The sequence below is a fragment of the Coregonus clupeaformis genome, chromosome 1 (assembly GCF_020615455.1).
Source record: "Coregonus clupeaformis isolate EN_2021a chromosome 1, ASM2061545v1, whole genome shotgun sequence".
Lineage (NCBI taxonomy): Eukaryota > Metazoa > Chordata > Actinopteri > Salmoniformes > Salmonidae > Coregonus > Coregonus clupeaformis.
Window position 1 is genome coordinate 27627522 of NC_059192.1, and position 24418 is coordinate 27651939.

General features: G+C 45.2%; 1 protein-coding gene across 1 annotated transcript in view; it reads left to right on the top strand.

Moving 5' to 3' along the window:
• Positions 1-24418, top strand: part of LOC121571963 (mitogen-activated protein kinase kinase kinase kinase 3) — a 71114-nt gene that overhangs the window by 44230 nt on the left and 2466 nt on the right. The window contains 32 exon segments of the mRNA XM_041883837.2: positions 811-901; positions 2161-2225; positions 2522-2577; positions 2671-2718; positions 2851-2893; positions 3028-3100; positions 3679-3810; positions 5701-5763; positions 5893-5974; positions 6124-6240; positions 11938-12016; positions 12568-12626; positions 13046-13108; positions 14656-14708; positions 15783-15821; positions 16450-16506; positions 17589-17640; positions 17971-18025; positions 18028-18141; positions 18859-18965; positions 20231-20272; positions 20452-20536; positions 20669-20748; positions 20862-20922; positions 21237-21354; positions 21458-21516; positions 21767-21870; positions 22134-22305; positions 22394-22462; positions 22595-22687; positions 22965-23035; positions 23217-23272. Coding sequence (XP_041739771.2) covers positions 811-901; positions 2161-2225; positions 2522-2577; positions 2671-2718; positions 2851-2893; positions 3028-3100; positions 3679-3810; positions 5701-5763; positions 5893-5974; positions 6124-6240; positions 11938-12016; positions 12568-12626; positions 13046-13108; positions 14656-14708; positions 15783-15821; positions 16450-16506; positions 17589-17640; positions 17971-18025; positions 18028-18141; positions 18859-18965; positions 20231-20272; positions 20452-20536; positions 20669-20748; positions 20862-20922; positions 21237-21354; positions 21458-21516; positions 21767-21870; positions 22134-22305; positions 22394-22462; positions 22595-22687; positions 22965-23035; positions 23217-23272 — 2458 coding nt within the window.

Genomic DNA, 24418 nt, shown 5'->3' on the forward strand with positions numbered 1-24418 from the left:
GTGTGGCTCAGTTAGTAGAGCATGGTGCTTGCAATGTCAGGATTGTGGGTTCGATTCCCACGGGGGACCAGTATGAAAAAGTATGAAAAGGTATGCACTCACTACTTTAAGTCACTCTGGATAATAGTGTCTGCTAAATGACAAAAATGTAGATGGAGCAACCGAAATAGACATTTAAATAACATATATTTCTAAGCTGGTACCCCACTGAAATAGTCCATTAGCTATTTTATCCATGCTGAGATGTGCTGTCATTTCATATAAGCCTGGGTTCTTAGTCATGTCCCAGTGTTTTGAAGGCATCCTAAAATAGCGGGATCTGATGCAGTTAGCGCTGCAGTGCCTTCACTTCCTGCATCAATATATTTACTGTAGACACTACAGCCTCCACCAGCACACAGCCTAATAGTGATCAAAACAAGTTCTATCATGTTTACCATCTGCATGAATTTGAAATGATGTAATGTGTTGGTGTCTATATCCTGAGATTAAAATCGGCAGTATTGGCCTGGTAGCCATGTCTGTTTCTGCTTAAGCTACCATCTCTATTGTTGTACAGCATGACAACAACATGTCAGAGGCGTTGGCTAAAGCACAAACAGATCTAGCCACCAGGCTAATTCTTTATGGCTTGATCATGTATCTCAACCGGCCGTGATCGGGAGTCCCGTAGGACGGCGCACAATTGGCCCAGCTTCGTCCGGGATAGGGGAGGCTGGGGTAGGCCGTCATTGTAAATAAGAATATTTTTTGGTTTTTTTAAATGTAATAATGAACATGGAACTGATCGGCTGACAATGTGATTGACAGGTGAGGACTTTGAGGTGGTGCAGCAGGAGATCATCATGATGAAGGACTGCAAACACTCCAACATCGTGGCCTACTTCGGTAGCTATCTCAGGTAAGACTGACATACTGATAGATCAGGTATGGATAGACAATACATCTCTCTGTAGTTGGACTAAAATAATACAGCTATTTCAGGTTGCTATGCCAGAAATGGACTATGTTGTAATTTTCGGTGGAGCAAATTTTCAAGTACAGCTAAAACGTCCATCTTTGGTCTAATCGAGTCCTGTTGTCTGACCTGATGCTGTGAGTAGGGCTGGGCGATATGGCCTAAAACTCCTATCTCTATTTTCAAACTTATGGGCGATTCACGATATGTATCTCCATTATTATTCTTTTTTAATGATTTCTCTAAATAAGCTTTGTTGTACAATTAAAGGTCAAATACACTGCATTTAAAACAGGTCAGCAATAATCTAATGAATTCAGAGTTTGTGAAATTATACCTAGGCTGAATATATGCCTTCCACAAACATAAGACCCACAGATAATGTAATTATTTTATCAAAATAGTTGTACATGCTTTTTTTGCAATAATCACTGATCTGGCTTTCAGGTCTGTCTATAAAAATGACATTTTTGTTACAAATTTAACCAGAACCATGCATAATGCACATTCACTAATAATGTACCAGGCATTATAGAAAATGAACACGGGTCTCATAAGCAATCTCTCATAAGCTGGCTACTCACTAGCCCACGTGCTAGTGAGTAGCCAGCTAATATTTATATTTAAAGTTTAGCCAACTTAGATCTAGGTATAATTTCACAAGCTCTGAATTCAGCTAGCAAGGCAAACCAGTTGAATTGTTATGAACACAACCTCATCTTTGTTGTTGTGAGTGGGAGGAGCTTGGGAGAAGGAGGCGAAGCGAGAGGTTTCACTCTCGCAAAAATCGGTCCAAAATAAGCCCAATGCGTTTCTATGGGCTTATTTTGGACCTAAGCGTGTCGCCTGCCTTCCCAGCTTTGGGACAACGACTCCCATTGTTAGGGCGGAGACATGAGCATCTTGTCATCATATTCAGATCTCTGGTGTAAATGGGAAGGTGCACAGCACACAAGGAGCAAACGAGACGAGACCAAAAAGACAACATAAGAACAAGAGGACATAAACGCTCATAAAAAAACGAAAAATACAAAAAACCTTGATTATGCGATACAGGCATTTGGAATATCGCGCAAAAACATACATTCTAATTAATCGAATTAATTTGATATATCGTCCAGCCCTAGCTGTGAGTCTTGCATTCCCTGTCTTGTGGTCTGTTGAGGGATATTTACAGTGAGTGTATCACTTCCCTTCTCCAGGAGAGATAAATTATGGATCAGCATGGAGTACTGCGGAGGAGGATCTCTGCAGGATATTTATCATGGTAGGATACACACACAGTCTCTCAAGCACACACACATTCCCACACTCACAAACTTGCTGTGTTTTCATCTAAAAACAGACCATGAAGCACAATAAATGAAAGCTTGTTGCAATCAATATCCACTCTTTTCACTCTCCCACTTAAGCCATCATAGCCAGCTAGCCAGAACAGTAAATAACACTCTAAGTGAAACAACTGGTGTTAAACTCTAAATTATGTATGAAATGCTTGAGATACATTGGATTGCTCTTAAACTCTGCCCTCATCTCTTCCTCCCTCCTCTCCCTCCTGTCCAGTGACTGGGCCTCTGTCTGAGTCTCAGATTGCGTATATGTCACGGGAAACCCTTCAGGTGTGTTTTTTTCCTTGCTGCCAGTGCCATGTGAATCTATGGGTCAGATCGAATAAGAATGTGTTTGTGATTTGTTTATTTCCTTACTTACAGGGTTTGTACTATCTCCACAACAAAGGCAAAATGCACAGAGACATTAAGGTAAGGCCATGTCAATGATAGTAATAAGCTTTTAAGTAGAGATGATTTCCTTTCACTCCTTACTCATCTTTACAAAATATCTCTGAAATGTTGATGTTAATTTTTGCCTGACCCTATTACCTTTCCTCATAGGGAGCAAATATTCTATTGACAGACAACGGCTATGTGAAATTAGGTAAGGCCATGGACAACCACTACTTTCCCCTCAACCAGAGTTCCCAAAGCCTCACCTTGACTATCTATTAGAATGAGATCTCACAATACTTCTTATTTTTTGCTCATTTTCCTTCTCTCCCTCTCGCTCCTTAGCGGACTTTGGTGTATCTGCACAGATCACTGCCACGCTGGCTAAGAGGAAGTCCTTCATTGGAACTCCATACTGGTGAGCTTCTCCCCTGGTCCCTCCCCTCAGTGTCATACTCTGGATAGGCTCTGACATAATGTTATGGTTTATTGACTTATTGATCTAAGGATGTAACAGACCATTCATATTGCTTTGGACAGTGTTATGATGGTAATTTATTGACTTGAATGATTGTTGGTCTATGACTGATGTTATCTCCGAGTGGCGCAGTGGTCTAAGGCACTGCATCGCAGTGCTAGCTGGGCCACTAGAGATCCTGGTTCGAATCCAGGCTCTGTTGTAGCCGGCCATGACCGGGAGACCAATGGGGTGGCGCACAATTGGCCCAGCGTCGTCCAGGGTAGGGGAGGGAATGGCCGGCAGGGATGTAGCTCAGTTGGTAGAGCATGGCGTTTGCAACGCCAGGGTTGTGGGTTCGATTCCCACGGGGGGGCCAGTATGAAAAATAGAAAAAATAATGTATGCACTCACTAACTGTAAGTCGCTCTGGATAAGAGCGTCTGCTAAATGACTAAAATGTAAATGTAGAAATGTTAAGTACTCTTTTTTCCTTTTGTCTCTCTCGCCTCGCTCCCTCCCTCCTCTCATCCTATCAGGATGGCGCCAGAGGTGGCAGCCGTGGAGAGGAAGGGGGGCTACAACCAGCTGTGTGATATCTGGGCCGTGGGCATCACAGCTATCGAGCTGGCTGAGCTGCAGCCTCCCATGTTTGACCTGCACCCCATGAGGTGAGTCTGTGCAGGGGGATGTGTGAATGAAGCCTTGTGACTGTGATGCTGGATATTTATTTAAGCAAAAATGCACGAGGCGGTGTGGTATATGGCCAATATACCACGGCTAAGGGCTGTTCTTAGCTGTTCTAAGGGATGGATACAGCCCTTAGCCATGGTACACTGCTCAAAAAAATAAAGGGAACACTAAAATAACACATCCTAGATCTGAATGAATGAAATAATCTTATTAAATACTTTTTTCTTTACATAGTTGAATGTGCTGACAACAAAATCACACAAAAATTATCAATGGAAATCAAATTTATCAACACATGGAGGTCTGGATTTGGAGTCACCCTCAAAATTAAAGTGGAAAACCACACTACAGGCTGATCCAACTTTGATGTAATGTCCTTAAAACATGTCAAAATGAGGCTCAGTAGTGTGTGTGGCCTCCACGTGCCTGTGTGACCTCCCTACAACGCCTGGGCATGCTCCTGATGAGGTGGCGGATGGTCTCCTGAGGGATCTCCTCCCAGACCTGGACTAAAGCATCCGCCAACTCCTAGACAGTCTGTGGTGCAACGTGGCGTTGGTGGATGGAGCGAGACATGATGTCCCAGATGTGCTCAATTGGATTCAGGTCTGGGGAACGGGCGGGCCAGTCCATAGCATCAATGCCTTCCTCTTGCAGGAACTGCTGACACACTCCAGCCACATGAGGTCTAGCATTGTCTTGCATTAGGAGGAACCCAGGGCCAACCGCACCAGCATATGGTCTCACAAGGGGTCTGAGGATCTCATCTCGGTACCTAATGGCAGTCAGGCTACCTCTGGCGAGCACATGGAGGGCTGTGCGGCCCCCCAAAGAAATGCCACCCCACACCATGACTGACCCACCGCCAAACCGGTCATGCTGGAGGATGTTGCAGGCAGCAGAACGTTCTCCACGGCGTCTCCAGACTCTGTCACATGTGCTCAGTGTGAACCTGCTTTCATCTGTGAAGAGCACAGGGTGCCAGTGGCGAATTTGCCAATCTTGGTGTTCTCTGGCAAATGCCAAACGTCCTGCACGGTGTTGGGCTGTAAGCACAACCCCCACCTGTGGACGTCGGGCCCTCTTACCACCCTCATGGAGTCTGTTTCTGACCGTTTGAGCAGACACATGCACATTTGTGGCCTGCTGGAGGTCATTTTGCAGGGCTCTGGCAGTGCTCCTCCTGCTCCTCCTTGCACAAAGGCGGAGGTAGCAGTCCTGCTGCTGGGTTGTTGCCCTCCTACGGCCTCCTCCACGTCTCCTGATGTACTGGCCTGTCTCCTGGTAGCGCCTCCATGCTCTGGACACTACGCTGACAGACACAGCAAACCTTCTTGCTACAGCTCGCATTGATGTGCCATCCTGGAGGAGCTGCACTACCTGAGCCACTTGTGTGGGTTGTAGACTCCGTCTCATGCTACCACTAGAGTGAAAGCACCGCCAGCATTCAAAAGTGACCAAAACATCAGCCAGGAAGCATAGGAACTGAGAAGTGGTCTGTGGTCACCACCTGCAAAACCAGTCCTTTATTGGGGGTGTCTTGCTAATTGCCTATAATTTCCACCTGTTGTCTATTCCATTTGCACAACAGCATGTGACATTTATTGTCAATCAGTGTTGCTTCCTAAGTGGACAGTTTGATTTCACAGAAGTGTGATTGACTTGGAGTTACATTGTGTTGTTTAAGTGTTCCTTTAATTTTTTTGAGCAGTGTATATTGGCCATATAGGTGCCTTATTGCTGTTATGAACTGTTTACCAACGTACTTAGAACAGTAAAAATAAATGTTTCGTCATACCCAGGGCTCGAAGCACCCAGTTTATAATGTACTTTGTTCTAGAAACTAAGTCTGTTTTCTTTCTTCCCAGGGCCCTTTTCTTGATGACAAAGAGTAATTTCCAGCCGCCCAAATTGAAAGACAAAGTGAAATGGTAAGGGTTCACCTCTCCTCTGTGACTAGTGAGGAAAGTGTTTAAGTCTCAGTTTAACCATTTTCTATTCATATTATAAACATAAATGCTCTAACATGTATCTATCTTTTCTATCTCTTCCTATGAAAGGGGAAATAATTTCCATCATTTTGTCAAATTGTCCCTGACGAAAAATCCCAAGAAGAGGCCAACAGCAGAGAAACTATTACAGGTACTCCCAGTCTAGAGGGAAACACTAGAAATGAGTCTCTGTCAAGAAAACATGTTCATCTGCCAATCATTGATTAGCAGTTCAGAGCAGTGGAAATGTAATGGCAATCCTGTAGGCTGTGACCTCGCGTCCCCTTCCTGTGTCCACAGCACCCGTTTGTGTCACAGCCTCTCAGTCGAACCCTGGCCATCGAGCTGCTGGACAAATCCAACAACCCAGACCACACCACATACAACGACTTTGACGATGACGACCCAGAACCAGAGGTAGAGTCACCCCCCACCCTAACCTACAACTCCAACCTCTATATCTCTTCAGGTTTCTCAAATCTAATAGCAGGATGAAGACTGACACCTGTCCTCATTGCTCTCGACGCATTCAGTTCGTACAATCATGCTGATCTCTTAACTGTCAGAGTTCTACATCTTTCCTCTCTCGTTCCTCCCTCCTCCATTACCCCTCTCTCTGCTCTTCTTCCTCCTCTTCCTCAGTTTAAATATAGAGGCCACTTCCTTCCCATCAGCCCTGGTGCTCGGCGAGCACCTCACTTTGCCATGCGCAAGAAGGTACCAGTGTGGCCTACATTAGAACTGCACCAGTATCACCGTGATCAGTACCTGTAGTAACAGAGAACTAACTAACACCGGTCTGTGTGTGCTCAGATAGACTGGACTGGGTCTTGTCATTGAACCCCGCTTATGGAGTTGCTGTTACTTCATTTGTTAAATGTATCTGCATGTGGGATTTTGAAGTGTTTTGGGTGTGTTTTAGGCATGAGTAGGAACACAGTTAAACTGTGAGAATAAGTTAAGATGAAAAATGTTTTGTTTGTGTTTGTTACATGCATATCTTCTATTATGTATGTACATTAGTTTGTTAAAGCTAATGCTAACAAGCTTGTGATTTGTCTAGCTAGGCCAAGGGTGTGTGTAGTGCATAAACATACATATAGAAACTAGAGCTTGTTTGGTATGCCGAGGTGAGGTCAAACTGAGGTGACAAATGGTGGCACACCACTCTTCTTTTCACCTCATTTGACACGAGATGTACTTAACAAAAGGCACATCTCAATAGGTGGTCCAGGTATGCCATGACATGGCACAAGTGGGGGGTGGGCCTTTCCTCTTTTGTTCTCTATTGCTCCTCTATTGTTCATCAAGCAAGGGGGAAGCTGATGACATCACGACTTCCCAACAAGCCAACTCCTTGAATGCCCTACTCCTTGAAGTTTGCAGTTGTCTAAAAAACACTATTTTGCACTTATTTTTATTTACCCTTTAGTGTGTGTAATTTACTTTATTTGCACTTGGGATATCGCTTTTCAACAGGAAAGGTTAAAAAAAATCACTGAAGGATGTCTTTAAGTACAGTGGGGAAAAATGGTATTTAGTCAGCCACCAATTGTGCAAGTTCTCCCACTTAAAAAGATGAGAGAGGCCTGTAATTTTCATCATAGGTACACGTCAACTATGACAGACAAAATGAGATTTTTTTTCTCCAGAAAATCACATTGTAGGATTTTTTATGAATTTATTTTCAAATTATGGTGGAAAATAAGTATTTGGTCACCTACAAACAAGCAAGATTTCTGGCTCTCACAGACCTGTAACTTCTTCTTTAAGAGGCTCCTCTGTCCTCCACTCGTTACCTGTATTCATGGCACCTGTTTGAACTTGTTATCAGTATAAAAGACACCTGTCCACAACCTCAAACAGTCACACTCCAAACTCCACTATGGCCAAGACCAAAGAGCTGTCAAAGGACACCAGAAACAAAATTGTAGACCTGCACCAGGCTGGGAAGACTGAATCTGCAATAGGTAAGCAGCTTGGTTTGAAGAAATCAACTGTGGGAGCAATTATTAGGAAATGGAAGACATACAAGTCCACTGATAATCTCCCTCGATCTGGGGCTCCACGCAAGATCTCACCCCGTGGGGTCAAAATGATCCAAGAACGGTGAGCAAAAATCCCAGAACCACACGGGGGGACCTAGTGAATGACCTGCAGAGAGCTGGGACCAAAGTAACAAAGCCTACCATCAGTAACACACTACACCGCCAGGGACTCAAATCCTGCAGTGCCAGACGTGTCCCCCTGCTTAAGCCAGTACATGTCCAGGCCCGTCTGAAGTTTGCTAGAGTGCATTTGGATGATCCAGAAGAGGATTGGGAGAATGTCATATGGTCAGATGAAACCAAAATAGAACTTTTTGGTAAAAACTCAACTCGTCGTGTTTGGAGGACAAAGAATGCTGAGTTGCATCCAAAGAACACCATACCTACTGTGAAGCATGGGGGTGGAAACATCATGCTTTGGGGCTGTTTTTCTGCAAAGGGACCAGGACGACTGATCCGTGTAAAGGAAAGAATGAATGGGGCCATGTATCGTGAGATTTTGAGTGAAAACCTCCTTCCATCAGCAAGGGCATTGAAGATGAAACGTGGCTGGGTCTTTCAGCATGACAATGATCCCAAACACACCGCCCGGGCAACGAAGGAGTGGCTTCGTAAGAAGCATTTCAAGGTCCTGGAGTGGCCTAGCCAGTCTCCAGATCTCAACCCCATAGAAAATCTTTGGAGGGAGTTGAAAGTCCGTGTTGCCCAGCGACAGCCCCAAAACATCACTGCTCTAGAGGAGATCTGCATGGAGGAATGGGCCAAAATACCAGCAACAGTGTGTGAAAACCTTGTGAAGACTTACAGAAAACGTTTGACCTGTGTCATTGCCAACAAAGGGTATATAACAAAGTATTGAGAAACTTTTGTTATTGACCAAATACTTATTTTCCACCATAATTTGCAAATAAATTCATAAAAAATCCTACAATGTGATTTTCTGGATTTTTTTTCCTCATTTTGTCTGTCATAGTTGACGTGTACCTATGATGAAAATTACAGGCCTCTCTCATCTTTTTAAGTGGGATAACTTGCACAATTGGTGGCTGACTAAATACTTTTCCCCCCCACTGTATGTAGTATGTAAATGTCTATGTGTTTGGTCTCAGAAGAAGACTGGTAAAGGGAACGTCCACTAAAGTGAATTTGAGCGCTCCTTAATCTGCATTTGTTGTTGTTGCTAAGACATCGCTTGCTGCTTTGCGTTGCCATGGTTTAATTGCCTGTTTTCAATGTGGTCTGTCTTTGTTGTGTTCTGTTGCTGCCGTGGAGGTTGTTGTGACTGTCTGGGTCATTGTTCTCATTTTCCCTGACTCATACACTATATATACAAAAGTATGTGCACATCCCTTCAAATTAGTGGGTTCGGCTATTTCAACCAAACCCGCTGCTGACAGGTGTATAAAATTGAGTACACCGCCATGCAATCTCCATAGACAAACATTGGCAATAGAATGGCCTTACTGAAGAGCTCAGTGACTTTCAACGTGGCACCGTCATAGGATGCGTGGTCCTCTGTAGCTCAGCTGGTAGAGCACGGCGCTTGTAACGCCGAGGTAGTGGGTTCGATCCCCGGGACCACCCATACACAAAAAATGTATGCACGCATGACTGTAAGTCGCTTTGGATAAAAGCGTCTGCTAAATGGCATATTATTATTTATTATTATGCCACCTTTCCAACAAGTCAGTTCGTCACATTTCTGCCCTTCTAGAGCTGCCCCGGTCAACTGTAAGTGCTGTTATTGTGAAGTGGAAATGGCTAGGAGCAACAACGGCTCAGCCGCGAAGTGGTAGGCCACACAAGCTCACAGAACCGGACCGCCGAGTGCTGAAGCGCGTAAAAATTGTCTGTCCTCGGTTGCAACACTCACTACCGAGTTCCAAACTGCCTCTGGAAGCAATGTCAGCACAATAACGGTTTGTCGAGAGCTTAATGAGATGGGTTTGCATGGCCGAGCAGCCGCATACAAGCCTAAAATCGGTGTGGAAGAACTTCAACAACTTTGGAAAGCTGACTGCGAGCCTGGCCTAATCGCCCAACATCAGTGCCCAACCTCACTATTGCTCTTGTGGCTGAATGGAAGCAAGTCCCCGCAGCAATGTTCCAACATCTAGTGGAAAGCCTTCCCAGAAGAGTGGAGGCTGTTATAGCAGCAAAGGGGGGACCAACTCCATATTAATACCCATGATTTTGGAATGAGATGTTCGACGAGCTGGTTTCCACATACTTTTGGTCATGTAGTGTAGGTCAGAGGTCAGAACGGGTTAAGTCCCTTCTCACCCTAAAAAACAGATTGGGTTTGAGACTCCTGTAGATTATGAAAACATACAGTGTATTCAGAAAGTATTCAGACCCCTTCCCCAGCCTTATACAAAAATAATAATAATCCTCATCAATCTACACACAATACCCCACAATAACAGAGCGAAAACAGGTTTTTAGAATGTTTTTGTACTTTATTAAACATTTAAAACAGATACTTTATTTACACAAGTATTCAGACCCTTTGCTATGCGACTTGAAATTGAGCTCAGGTGCATCATGTTTCCATTGATCATCCTTGAGATGTTTCTACAACTTGATTGGAGTCCACCTGTGGTAAATTTGATTGATTGGACATGATTTGGAAAGGCACACCTGTCTATATAAGGTCCCACAGTTGACAGTGCATGTCAGAGCAAAAACCAAGTAATGAGGAATTGTCCGTAGTGTTCCGAGACAGGATTGTGTCGAGGCACAGATCTGGGGAAGGGTACCAAAACATTTCTGTAGCATTGAAGGTCCCCAAGAACACAGTAGCCTCCATCTTTCTTAAATGGAAGAATTTTGGAACCACCAAGACGCTTCCTAGAGCTGGCTGCCCGGTCAAACTGAGCAATTTTGGAAGAAGGGCCTTGGTCAGGGAGGTGAACAAGAACCCGATTGTCACTCTGACAGAGCTCCAGAGTTTGTCTTTGGAGATGGGAGAGCCTTCCAGAAGGACAACAATCTCTGCAGTACTCCAACAATCAGGCCTTTATGGTAGAGTGGCCAGATGGAAGCCACTCCTCATTAAAAGGCACATGACAGCCCACTTGGAGTTTGCCAAAAGGCGCCTAAAGACTCAGACCATGAGAATCAAGATTATCTGGTCTGATGAAACTAAGATTGAACTCTTTGACCTGAATACCAAGCTTCATGTCTGGAGGAAACCTGGCACCATCCCTACGGTGAAGCATGGTGGTGGTGGTGGCAGCATCATACTGTTGGGATGTTTTTCAGCAGAAGGGACTGGGAGACTAGTCAGGATTTGAGGGAAAGATGAATGGAGCAAAGTACAGAGAGACCCTTGATGAAAACCTGCTCCAGAGCACTCAGGATCTCAGACTGGGGTGAAGGTTCACCTTCCTACAGGACAACAACCCTAAGCACACAGCCAAGACAGCGCAGGAGTGGCTTTGGGACAAGTCTCTGAATGTCCTTGAGTGGCCCAGCCAGAGCCCGGACTTGAACCCGATTTAAAATCTCTGGAGAGACCAGAAAATAGCTGTGCAGCAACACTCCCCATCCAACCTGACAGAGCTTGAGAGGATCTTCAGAGAAGAATGGGAGAAACTCCCCAAAGTAAAGGGCCTGAATACTTATGTAAATGTGATATTTCCGTACATTTTTAATACATTTGCAAAACAAATCTAAAAAACTGTTTTTGCTTCATCATTATGGGGTATTGTGGGTAGATTGATGAGGGGGAAAAAACAATTGAATCAATTTTAGAATAAGGCTGTAACGTAACAAAATGTGGAAAAAAAATTAAGGGGTCTGAATAATTTCCGAATGCACTGTATCAAATATATATTTTCGAGACAGGAATATCTATTGGATGATCAGTACTCTCCTTTCCTCTCAATGAGAGAGATGTTTGATGTTTTTTGTTGTTTATTTTACTATGAAGCGAAGTTTGCACAGGAATTAATAAGACTACAGTTATTGGACTGAGGGTTGCATTATGAGTGGGGGAAAGGTTATTTGTGCGTGATGATGATCTTGGCTGTTAAGGTTGTATGTTTTGTTTTCTTCCTGACAGTCTCCAGTGTCTGTTCCCCATCGGATTCGCTCCACCAGCAGGAGCACCAGGGAAGGGAAGACGCTGTCTGAGATCAACTGTAAGTTTCTATATGTGTGGCTAAGGGCTGTTTTCCCGGACCCAGATTGAGCCTACTCCTGGACTACAAATCATGCTTAGTGGGGAATCATCAGGACACACACACACACACACACACACACTCCCCTGTTAGAGCACCTCGGCGCTCTCACTCATCTCTCTACCTGCAGCTGTACAGTTAAACTTCAAATCCTATTAGAACACCAGTCAGCTCAGACAGGTTAATGTTCCTTACTAAAGTGCATGGCTGATGTTCCTCTCTCTTCCTCTCTTTCCCCTCTCCCTCCCTCCCTCTTTCTTTCTGTCGTCTCCCCTCCCCCTCCCTCTTTCTTTCTGTCATCTCCCCTCCCTCCCTCTCTCTCTCCCTCCCCACTCTATAATTGTCTCTCTCTCTCTCTCTCTCTCTCTCTCTCTCTCTCTCTCTCTCTCTCTCTCTCTCTCTCTCTCTCTCTCTCTCTCTCTCTCTCTCTCTCTCTCTCCCCCCACTCTATAATTGTCTCTCTCTCACTCTCACTCTCTCTCTCACTCTCTCTCTCACTCCCCCCCCATCAGTTGGACAGGTGAAGTTTGACCCTCCGCTCAGGAAGGAGACAGAGCCCCATCATGAGCCGGTGAGTAACCTGGTACTGCAGTGTCCCCCTGATACCACTGTGGCTGAACCCTGTGTGTAGGGGACAGTGCCTTAACAGGGGAAACCCCCATTGACAGGCCCCCTTAGTTGAGACTCTGCTGCAGTTTAAATCACAGTCACAATTCCTGCATATCTCATGTCATCCATATGATCTATCTCCCAGTGTAGCATATTTCTTGACTTTGTCTCCTAAATTTGTCTGAATGCGACTCACTCTGGTACTAACCTGCACCCCTGGCTGATGTTTCAGCATGGCCACCCCGCTTCTCTCCCCCCACTCTCATCCCTCACTTCCTACCTCTCTTACCCATCCTCCTCTCCCATGCTTTAATCCCTTTCTCTGATTGGATGGCATTAACTTTGAATTAACGAGTCTTTCTCATTCTGCCTGCTGAACAGCCCGACTCTGACCCTTTTTTGGACTGTGCAGAAGAGCTGTACTACACTGCGAGATCTAATCTGGTATTTTCCCACAACTCTCCATTTCTTCTTCTGGGTCGTCTCTCTGCTTCTTAACGCTTAACCGTCCTCTTTCAGTTCGCCTTTCTTGTCTCTTTCGTGGTTCTTTTCAGTGACTACGTTTATTGGATGTCAGTAACTGTTTGTGCATTTGCATCTGTGAAGCTGTCTTCGCCTCATTGGCCGGTGTTGTTTTCATTGTTATTCCTGTCTTATGTTGTTTTTACTGCATGGCCTTTGGAGGGATTTAGGGACAGGGATATCTCTGTATAGCATATGGGTGGATGAACCTCTTCTTGGGGAAAACCTGTGTGACTGACTTGGACCCCTGAGGCCATGGCCTATTAGAGCAGGAACAGATCAAGCCCTAAGCTGCCATTACCGGTCCCCCCCTTTCTCCTTCTGCCCAAATATTATCACTGACTCAGACGACTGACTCTAGTCACAGTTAAACTTAGACCTCTTATTCCTTTGTCTCATATACATACTGGGGAATTTATTGATGTGATGTGAGGCAGCAGGATATGGCAGTTTTTCAGCATAAGTAAGAATATGTTAGCCGAGCTCTCTTTGGCTCAATGTAGTATGGATATGTCAGTTTGCGGTGTGTTGGCCTATAGGAGTCAGGGTCTGTCACTTGGCTGTGAAGGGTGAATAGGGGTATCTATATCCTCGCTGGAAAATCAATATGTCCACTGAGCTGATGGACCCGCAGTGTCAGCCAATGACACTGTTCAGTAAAGTCAGTCGCATTGCTGCAGTGCGCACACACACACACCATAAAACCCACCCATACCTTTGCAACTAGTTCGTCTGAGATACTTCTGTATGGCCCCTTGCACTACTACACCTTCACATAGTGTTTATGTTTTCCATTCATATCATTCACATGGCATATTCATCTAGTCATGGACGGCATGTAGCCTAGCGGTTAGAGCGTTGGGCTAGTAACTGGCTCCAGGGTTGCCATTGATAATGGCAGACCTTGGCCGCCATTCTCCGAGGGTGTCTCAGGGAGAGTTGGGATATGCAAAAAAAACATTTACAATTCACATATGCGTACACTTGTACAATAGGACAGAAATAGGAGAAATATAAGCACCCACCAAATTATCATTAATCTATTTGTTACAGATCCATAATGCATAATGCTGTCATATCCACTTTTATCACACATGCACATTAGAAACATCTATCGTAAATCGAAGTAGTGTTTCTCTAAGCAGCATCAGTGGTGACCTGTAGTGTCCTCGGCTCTCTGTGGGCGCTGTCTGCCAGCCCCGAGGTTGTTATTCTCACGTAGTCAAGGTCCTGTATGACCTGTTCATGAGTGTTATCAATGTGACCTGGGAGTCATTGAGGTTACACCACTCTCTGCCTTCTCTCTCCAGTGTTTTCTGGTGTTTTTAGGTGTGGTGTGGATGTGTGTCTCAGCTGTAATATAGTAGATGCCGTACTGTAGGTAACCTCAGCCATGGTGCCTTTCCACATTGAGTGTGTGTCATTGTGTTTCAGAAACAATCATGTAATTTTGATGTGTGTCTCTCTAGGATCTTCAACTGGAGTATGGACAGGAATCTCCAAGCCTAATGGGAGGAAACAAGTAAGTCACTTATTCTGGGTTTATACTTCTGATCCTCCCTCTCTCCGCCTTTCCTCCCCCTCCTCTATTCTTCCTCCCCCTTCCCTATGCTTTATCATCTTTATTCCCTATCTCCCCTCTCTACATCTCCTCCCGTTGTCTCTACATTTCTCCTCTCTTCTTCTCTCAAATCTCCTTGCCTCCCCACTCTCTCCTCTCTTCTTCACATTCTATTTTCCTCACCTCCCCCGCTCTCCCTTCCTCCGGCCTTGGCCTCCCCCTCCCCCTCTCCTCTCCTCCTGTCTTATCTGTATAAAGGGATTAGCCCGAGCAGATGGTGGTGTGGTACTGAGACGTGGCTTCCTGTCAAGAGAAAGGCGTCTGATCATTTATTCATGACACCTTTCTTGGAACGCAGCTCAGCTCAGAAGAAGTGCGCTGTAAGCACTTTGTGTGAAATGACAGAGACAAAACTCGCTGCTGCTTAAACCATGTGTGTTTAGAATGATCTGCTCCATAAGCAGGATGCGGTGGAATGATAGATGGTTTGTTTTCATAAGAGTGTATGGAATAAATCAGGTGAGAGGATATTGAGAAGCCACTCAATACACCTGTCAGATTTGAGGCACTCTTAATCTTACTTACTTTGATCCCTGAACAATTTATGTCCACATTCCTTCACCCTTCTCTCACTGGACAGCCTCATAGGGTTTATATTCTCCATTTCTCTGTCATTCACGCCCACCTGCATACACAAACACAGTTGTATACACACAGCTGACCTGACAGCTTCACACATCCCAGGTGAGTGTACAGCTTTGAGTAGCTAAGGTCAATGTTGGATGGGTTGTGATATCCACTCGGCTGGGATGAAACTCACGTACTCTCACACACGCCAACACGCTGAATGTATCTTCTGTGGTTTCCATGTGTTTTTGTCCTGTAGCATTAAAGAATGTCATGTTAACTTAGGTCAGAACCCCCCTCTGAGAAATACCGCCTTTACTCATGTCATGTGCGATTCTGCCGCTGAGTTATTTTATTTCTCCTCTCTTCTTCACTACTCCCTTGTTCATTTGACTCCTTATCTGACAGGAGTCTTCTCAAATCAGTGGAGGAGGAGCTTAAGCAGAGGTGAGTTAGGCCATGCCCTTCAGGGCTCCACCGGCAACTGCTCTGGTTTTTGATTCGCTGACGCGCCCTAACCGTGCCCCCACCCCATCAGCCAATCAGTGTTAACGCAGGACTAATCCAGCCAATCAGTGTCACGCAAAACTAATCTGCTCTGACTGCTGCAGTTATGGTTTGACTCGGCTTTGTTTTGTCCATTGCTGTTCAATGCTTACAAACAGGACCGGCTATGCTGTGTGATCACCAGACACAGTGCACTTCGACAAAGCATGGCTTATACACTGACTTAATCACTTAGTCTAAGCCTTATCTAGTTACGCAGTCTATAGTGAAATCACCCAGCCCTATAAGTAAGATGAGTAAAATTAGCGAAATATAGCATTTAGGTTTAGTTAGCCCTATTCCTATTACGTTTATTTCTATAGCCATGTAGTTCTTTCAACTCTACCTTTATGTAGTTTGTGTTGTTATTTTGTTCTGCTAGTAATGTAGATGAGGTAATTTCCCCCAGTGTCTCCTCTCCCAGTGGGTAAAAGAAGAGAGCAGCTCTGACTTTCCCTCTTTGCCTTGCTGTGTGTCCCACTGAGCCGCTGCCCCCCCCACCGGCACCAATCTATCTCCATCTCCTCAGGGGTCATATGGCACATTTAGAGACCGATGAGGATGATGATGGTGATGAAACTCAACAGTAAGTCCTTCTCGTGTTCTAGTCTAGCCGCCCTCTCTGAGGAGTAGGGGGGAGGAGGAAGGCTACCTCCAGTTTCATTCACGCATCTTCATGCCGCATGCCGCACCATCACACCGTGCTGTGCCTTAAGTGCCCTCCTGTTCTCCCTCCCTTACCAAAGACCCTGTCTCCGTCTTTCTCTGCGCCTCCGGTAGCCCTGCTTCCTCCCACAGATGACTTTGAGCTTTGGACTCAGACATGGGTCTTGTTCATTAGCTACATTAAGCAGAACTATGTTAAAGGTTCTGATGCATTTCAGGTTGTTTCCCCTAAGCAGTCTGGCTAACTGTGCTCCCATTTGCTTACATCTGTGAGATGATGAACCGTTGTCATGTTTGGGTTCAATGCTCACCATCTGTGCATCGCCGTGACCCCTGAGCCCTGCCCCCTGCCATTCCTTCTCTGTTTCTTGATGTGTGTTCATCATTCTGTGCCACCTGCTTACATGCTTGCTGATCTCAGTGTGTGTTCATAGCGCCTGTTTGCCATCTGCTCCCGATGTGTGGTTCTCTCTGCTTGTATCCACACCCCTCTGTCGCCATGGTTGTCTTGGGGTCCGTCCAACCCTCTTGGTTTAACCCTTTCCACCTGTTTAACCCTAGTGCCACTCTGAGGTTTGTGTTCTCTCATGGTGACTTGAACTTGTGACTCCATTTGATTGGTGCCATGTCTATGTCCGTCATGATTGAGGGGTTGATAGTGGTTACTGATTGGATCATACTGTACATACACATCACATTGGGCCTTCTGGATATCCTGTTCAAGGGAATGCTAACATTTTGTGTCAGTTGTCCTGTCAGTTGTGGTGTTTTCGGTGGTTGACGGACGCCTTTTGTTGTCATGTCCAACACTTGTCTGTTGTCTAACACTGTGTTGTGTGATATTAGACACTCCTAGGTTTGTAGTAGTCGTCTGTCACTGTTTGTCACTCTGCAATGTGACACTGTGTGTTAACACTTTTTTGGAAAATATGTTTTGTAACTGTCTATGTGGAACCTTGCCACTGTCTAACAAACCTAACCCACCTCAATCTCTCCCTCAAGCAAACACAGCACCATCATGAGGCCGAAAGTCCCACCCCCACTGCCCCCCAAGGTAGGACCACTAGCATATTATCATACTGCAGCGTTTTGGATCACAATCAAACAGAGACTACTATTTAGTGGAAAGGACCCTCAAGCAAAATTCAGAGTTGTAAACACCAATATTTTCTCTCGAAGCTAATTTAAACTATTGATATTAAATGTTTTATTTGTAAGATGGGAAACAGAGGTTGACAAAAGAGTAATAATAGGGCAAGCATTAATCAACCTCTAGAGATTGTTGTCAACCTTTTGTCTGTTTTTCTCTCTGTCTGTCTGTCTGTCTCTCTCTCTCTCTCTCTCTGTGTCTCTCTCTCTCTCCATTTTCTCTCCCTCCCTCCAGCCCAAGTCCATCTGTCTGCCCCAGGAGAGCCCGTCCCAGGGAGAGGATGATGGGGGGGGGGGACCATCAAGCGCTGCCCCGTACCTGAGAGCCCTGCCCGACCCACCTCCTCAAACGTACCCCCACGCCCTCCACCCCCACGCCTGCCCCCCCACAGACGCAGTAGCCTAGGTAACGAGAGCACACAGAGCCAGGCTGGCTCAGAGCCTGAGGGGAATGATGATGGGAGCTTTAGGCATTTCTGGGAGTGGCTTCATGCCCCGCACACAGAAGAGGAGTTGGAAGAGGTGTTGGATGGGTTGGAGGAGGATGATGATGAGCAAGAGGAGGATGAGAGTAAGGCCGGCCGATTGGTAGCCCCATAGCCTATCACCCTTCCCTGATTGGTTGTTAGTCCCATCAATCAGCGTCCGTAGAGTCTCGCGCCACCTCCCCATCCGTCCTTCCCTTCCTCCTTTCTTCTGTCCATCTGTGGATGTACATAGTGCAGTGTTGTTGCTGCAGCCATGTGACCCTGTCTGTTACCAAACGCCTGCCTCCTTCTCCCATTGTTGATATCACATGTTCACATGAAGCAATCAAAATGTAATCGAACTCTGAATGTAATCAAGCATTGGGAATGTGATGCACCATTCTCAGTCAGTGTGTTCGCATGGTCAAATCATTTAGTTTGATTACTGTTGTAATCCTATCAAAACATATTCCATTATTGATTAGTAGTGATTAGATTTGAGCATATACTGTATGTGTGTACATCTGTCAGTAGAACACTTACACCATTGATCTACTGTATGTCTAGAACTCTCACGCACATACACACAGTAGAACACAACACACACACGCACACACTCACCAAGATATGTGTAATAAACATGTTTCCCGCTGCAGGTAATGGATTGAGCTCTCACCAGAATGGAGAGAAGGACAGTGCTACTGAGAGGCAGTCCACCATGCCCCCTAGTGTCCCCATACGGAAAGACAAGAAGGACATTACGGTAATGCCACCTGATCCCGCACACTCACCTTATTAACAGTGACATTTCAATACATTCCCTTTCCTTTCAATCAATCAATCAATTTTATTTTATATAGCCCTTCTTACATCAGCTAATATCTCGAAGTGCTGTACAGAAACCCAGCCTAAAACCCCAAACAGCTAGTAATGCAGGTGTAGAAGCACGGTGGCTAGGAAAAACTCCCTAGAAAGGTCAAAACCTAGGAAGAAACCTAGAGAGGAACCAGGCTATGAGGGGTGGCCAGTCCTCTTCTGGCTGTGCCGGGTGGAGATTATAACAGAACCATGCCAAGATGTTCAAAAATGTTCATAAGTGACAAGCATGGTCAAATAATAATCAGGAATAAATCTCAGTTGGCTTTTCATAGCCGATCATTAAGAGTTGAAAACAGCAGGTCTGGGACAGGTAGGGGTTCCATAACCGCAGGCAGAACAGTTGAAACTGGAATAGCAGCAAGGCCAGGCGGACTGGGGACAGCAAGGTGTCAGCATGCCCGGTAGTCCTGACGTATGGTCCTAGGGCTCAGGTTCTCAGAGAGAAAGAGAGATCGAGAGAATTAGAGAGAGCATACTTAAATTCACACAGGACACTGGATAAAACAGGAGAAGTACTCCAGGTATAACCAACTAACCCCAGCCCCCCGACACATAAACTACTGCAGCATAAATACTGGAGGCTGAGACAGGAGCGGTCCGGAGACACTGTGGCCCCATCCGAAGAAACCCCGGACAGGGCCAAACAGGAAGGATATAACCCCACCCACTCTGCCAAAGCACAGCCCCCGCACCACCAGAGGGATATCCTCAACCACCAACTTACAATCCTGAGACAAGGCCGAGTATAGCCCACAGAGGTCTCCACCACAGCACAAACCAAGGGGGGGCGCCAACCCAGACAGGAAGATCACGTCAGTAACTCAACCCACTCAAGTGACGCACCCCTCCTAGGGACGGCATGAAAGAGCACCAGCAAGCCAGTGACTCAGCCCCTGTAACAGGGTTAGAGGCAGAGAACCCCAGTGGAGAGAGGGGAACCGGCCTGGCAGAGACAGCAAGGGCTGTTCGTTGCTCCAGAGCCTTTCCGTTCACCTCCAGAGCCTTTCCGTTCACCCTTTCCCACTACGGCATCACCACACGGATCATTATTAAAGCTATTCATCAGTGACCATTCATCTAAAACGAATGTAGTCCAGTGATCATCGACCTTATCTGTCTCTCTCTGTATGTATCTCCCTCTCTTTTCAGAAGCCTATCAGTAATGGCCTCCCACCCACACCTAAGGTCCATGTGAGTATGATGCCTCCTTCTCTACAGACACACCATGAACTTACTGAAACATTATGAACCAAAGTCAAATAGGGGTTGCCCCCTAAAATTAAGCTTTCAAGACGAGAGCTTTGAAGAAAAATGACTATTGTGTTTGGCTTCCCTCCAACTTTCCAACCTCCATTCTCCTTGCTACTTAGATGGGGGCCTGTTTCTCCAAGGTGTTCAACGGCTGCCCGTTGAAAATCCACTGTGCCACGTCCTGGATCAACCCAGACACCAGAGGTAGGAAACTGGGAAAACAACGTAGTTTCACTTTTTACATCTTTATTATCATGACTTATTACATTAATCGTTGCCATTAAGATTATTTGGATTAACATGACTAATAGGCTCTTTCTTTTGTCTTTGTTTCAGACCAATATTTGATATTTGGTGCCGAGGAGGGAATCTACACTTTAAACCTGAATGAACTGCATGAGACGTCAATGGAGCAGGTTTGTTCTGGTTGAAGTAGCATCTGGTTCACAAGGTTTTATTTCTTCAGTGGAGGATTCTGAATGTTGTTATCAAATCTTCAACGGCTCTCTCCATCCCCTTCTGTCCCCAGCTCTTTCCCCGGCGATGCACTTGGCTTTATGTTATGAACAACTGCCTGCTCTCTATATCTGGTAAGACTATCTTGGACCTGTAGTGTCTTACCTTGCTGTTTGTTCTGTATCTAGTAATGGTTTTGCAGTATTTGACGTTTCTCTGCCAAAAAGGTTAACATTGAAGAGAGGTACTTACCTTTAAAACCTTGTCTCTGGAAAATTTGGAGGCAGGAATTTCTGTTTAAAAGATGTCTGCCCTTTCTGAAAATATAATCTTACCATGTGAAGTGTGTTTTGGAGGCAGACCTTTTCCCTTTTATTTTCTGTGTCATAAATTACCCTTTAAAGGTTTAGAAGTCTAGCTGAGAATATTATTTTGATATTGCTTTCAGGAAAAGCCTCCCAGCTCTACTCTCATAACTTAGCTGGTCTATTTGAGCATGCCCGGCAAATGCAGAAGTTACCCATGGCCATTCCCACACACAAACTCCCAGACAAAATGATTCCAAGGTATGATATCTGAGGCCTTTTCATTCATTTGGGTTTGAACTTGGGGGTGGGGGTTTAGGGGATACATAGAAAACTGATTTCTTGTTCCTTATGATCCTTATAGAAAGTTTGCCATATCCAATAAGATTCCAGACACAAAAGGGTGCCAAAAGTGCTGCGTAGGTGAGTGCTCATGAGCGTGGATCACCCATACGAAAATGTATGCACACACTACTGTAAGTTACTTTGGATGAAAGCGTCTGCTAAATGTATTATCAACTGCTGCATGGCATCATTCTTGACTTACGGTACAACTGAATAAGAGAAGTTGAGGATAGTTCTGAATAATGCACAAGACATCATATTGATAGAATATAGCTCAGAGTTCAGAGAAAGATTGTGAGAGACCTTGAATGTGTTTGTTCGTGTGCAGTGAGGAATCCATACACGGGTCACAAGTACCTGTGTGGAGCGTTCCAGTCCAGTGTGGTTCTGCTGGAGTGGGTGGAGCCCATGCAGAAGTTCATGCTTATCAAGGTAAATCAGTGTTTGGGTCAGTTCAGGTCATTCTGGGGCGAACAGACGATTACTAGCCCACGCTGAAAGGGGTTAGAATGGGACCTATCTTGTTTGGATCAACTTAACACAGTCCTGTTTAGAAAGCTCATTCGATTAGCTACAGTAGCATGCTAACGTTGCTTGTCTCTAACAGGGTTCAAATTATTAATGTCATTACATAATAATGTGTAATTTCTTGTGTAACAGGATGCTTAATCTATCTCATCTGGTCTCTCCCGTAGAACATCGACTTCCCCCTGCCCTGTCCTCTGGAGGTGTTTGAGATGCTGGTGGTGCCGGATCAGCAGTACCCGCTCATCTGTGTGGCCGTCAGCAAGGGCACCGAGCTCAGCCAAGTGGTCCGCTTCGGCACGGTCAACCCCAACTCAACCTCCTCCTGGTTCACAGAGGCCGGTCAGTGGAACGTGGTCACAACGACGATGATGATGATGATGATGATGATGATTGATCCTGATGATGAGTTGTTTTTCTGTCCACTCAGATACGCCCCAGACTTGTGTCATCCACGTCACCCAGTTGGAGAGGGACACCATCTTAGTTTGTCTGGACAGTATGTTTTGCCTCCCACCATCCACTGAACTAACCCAAATAATAATTGTATTCTCAATCAAAGGAGAAATTCCAGCTTGTGCATATGTTACTGCAACCATTATGCAGACCATTAACTATTTTCTGTGATCAGGGTGTATAAAGATAGTGAACCTACAGGGAAGGTTGAAGTCAAGCAGGAAGTTGTCTGCTGAGCTGACGTTTAACTTCCAGATTGAGGCGATAGGTACGTTTTCATAACCACGGCATTCACACTTCTACCCAGCCCAAAGAAACCAAAGACAGGGTTCTTATTTTTATATAATTCTTTATTTTTTATTATTATTTTTTATTTCAAAGACAGGGTTCTGTTGTGCTAAAGTTGGATATTTCCATCTAATGTGTATAGATCTCTATGCAGAAAGATAATTCGATATCCTGAGAATGTTTTTCCCGTGAAGCATTTATCTCAGCTCCTATCTGTGCTTTTTATGGTTCAGTGTAACACCCACATGTCTTTGCAGTGTGTCTCCAAGATAGCGTTCTGGCATTTTGGAGGCATGGTATGCAAGGGCGGAGTTTCAAGACCAATGAGGTAAGCTGAGGACGTGTAGGTGTGTGTATGTCTGAAAGGAGTTGTCTGTTTCTTTGTGTACACTGAGGGTAAAATAAATGCCCTGTCCCATCCCGGTCCTGTTTATAACTAAAAACCATTTCATTCTGTTGTATGTGTTTGAAAATGATCTAAAGTGTTCCTTTGTCTGTCTACACCCCAGATCACCCAGGAGATCTCTGATAACACACGGATCTTCAGACTGCTGGGATCTGACAGGTGAGTAAGGGGGTCTATGATGCTCAAGGTCACCTTATCTGACACACCTGTCTCAAGACATACTTACACACACTCACATACTTTTACCCCTTTCATTTTTACGCTGGCAATGATATTTTAAATATATATTTGACTTTTAGCTGTTTCACTTTTACACTGTCAATAATATTAACATGGATGTCGTCGTGATGCCCAGTTTGTTTTTTAATGGTCTACTGCAGTAGTATATAATCCTGATTGCCTGAAGTCTTTGGTGTTAGTTGTTGGTTGTGTTAGTTGTTGGTTTTATGCATGCTTGCTTGTCTCTTAATGGCTTGTTTGATTTTGTGAATGAAGAAACTCTCAGCACGACAGTTCAGGGCAGGAGGGAGCCGCCAATCTGCCCAGGTATACTCACTGCTCCCTGGGTCACTCCAGGCCTCGTCTAGCTTACAGGCTTTCTGATCTATGGATGTCCCCTGTGGGGACCCTGGATTTCATCCCATCTGTATGAGTGTGTGTATGAGTGTGTGTGTGAGAGTGTGGGTGCGTCCTGGGACTCTAATGCTCCTATTTTGTATCCCACCCATTGGTTTGGTGTTTGTGATGCCATCTTCTTGTTTTTAAGACATTTGGTAAACACACTTTAAAGTCCAATTGTCCACTGTTTCCAGAATTTATTAAATATTACCTATAATTAATTAAAATATGAGTGAAATAGTTTTCCTTCCCAAAAAATTGTAATTCAGTATGTTAAAAAGCAGTTTTTCTGTGATTTGAATGGTGTGGGCGTATACCGGTCGTTAAAAATATAGGCCTCCCGAGTGGCGCAGTGTTCTAAGGCACTGCATCGCAGTGTTAGCTGTGCCACTAGAGATCCTGTTTCGAGTCCAGGCTCTGTCGCAGCCGGCCGCGACCGGGAGACCCATGGGGTGGCGCACAATTGGCCTAGCGTCGTCCAGGTTAGGGGAGGGTTTGGCCGGCAGGGATGTTCTTGTCCCATCACGCACTAGCGACTCCTGTGGCGGTCTGGGCATTGTGTCAAGAAGCAGTGCGGCTTGGTTGGGTTGTGTTTTGGAGGACGCATGGCTCTCGACCTTCGCCTCTCCCGAGTCCGTACGGGAGTTGCAGCGATGGGACAAGAATGTAACTACCAATTGAATACCA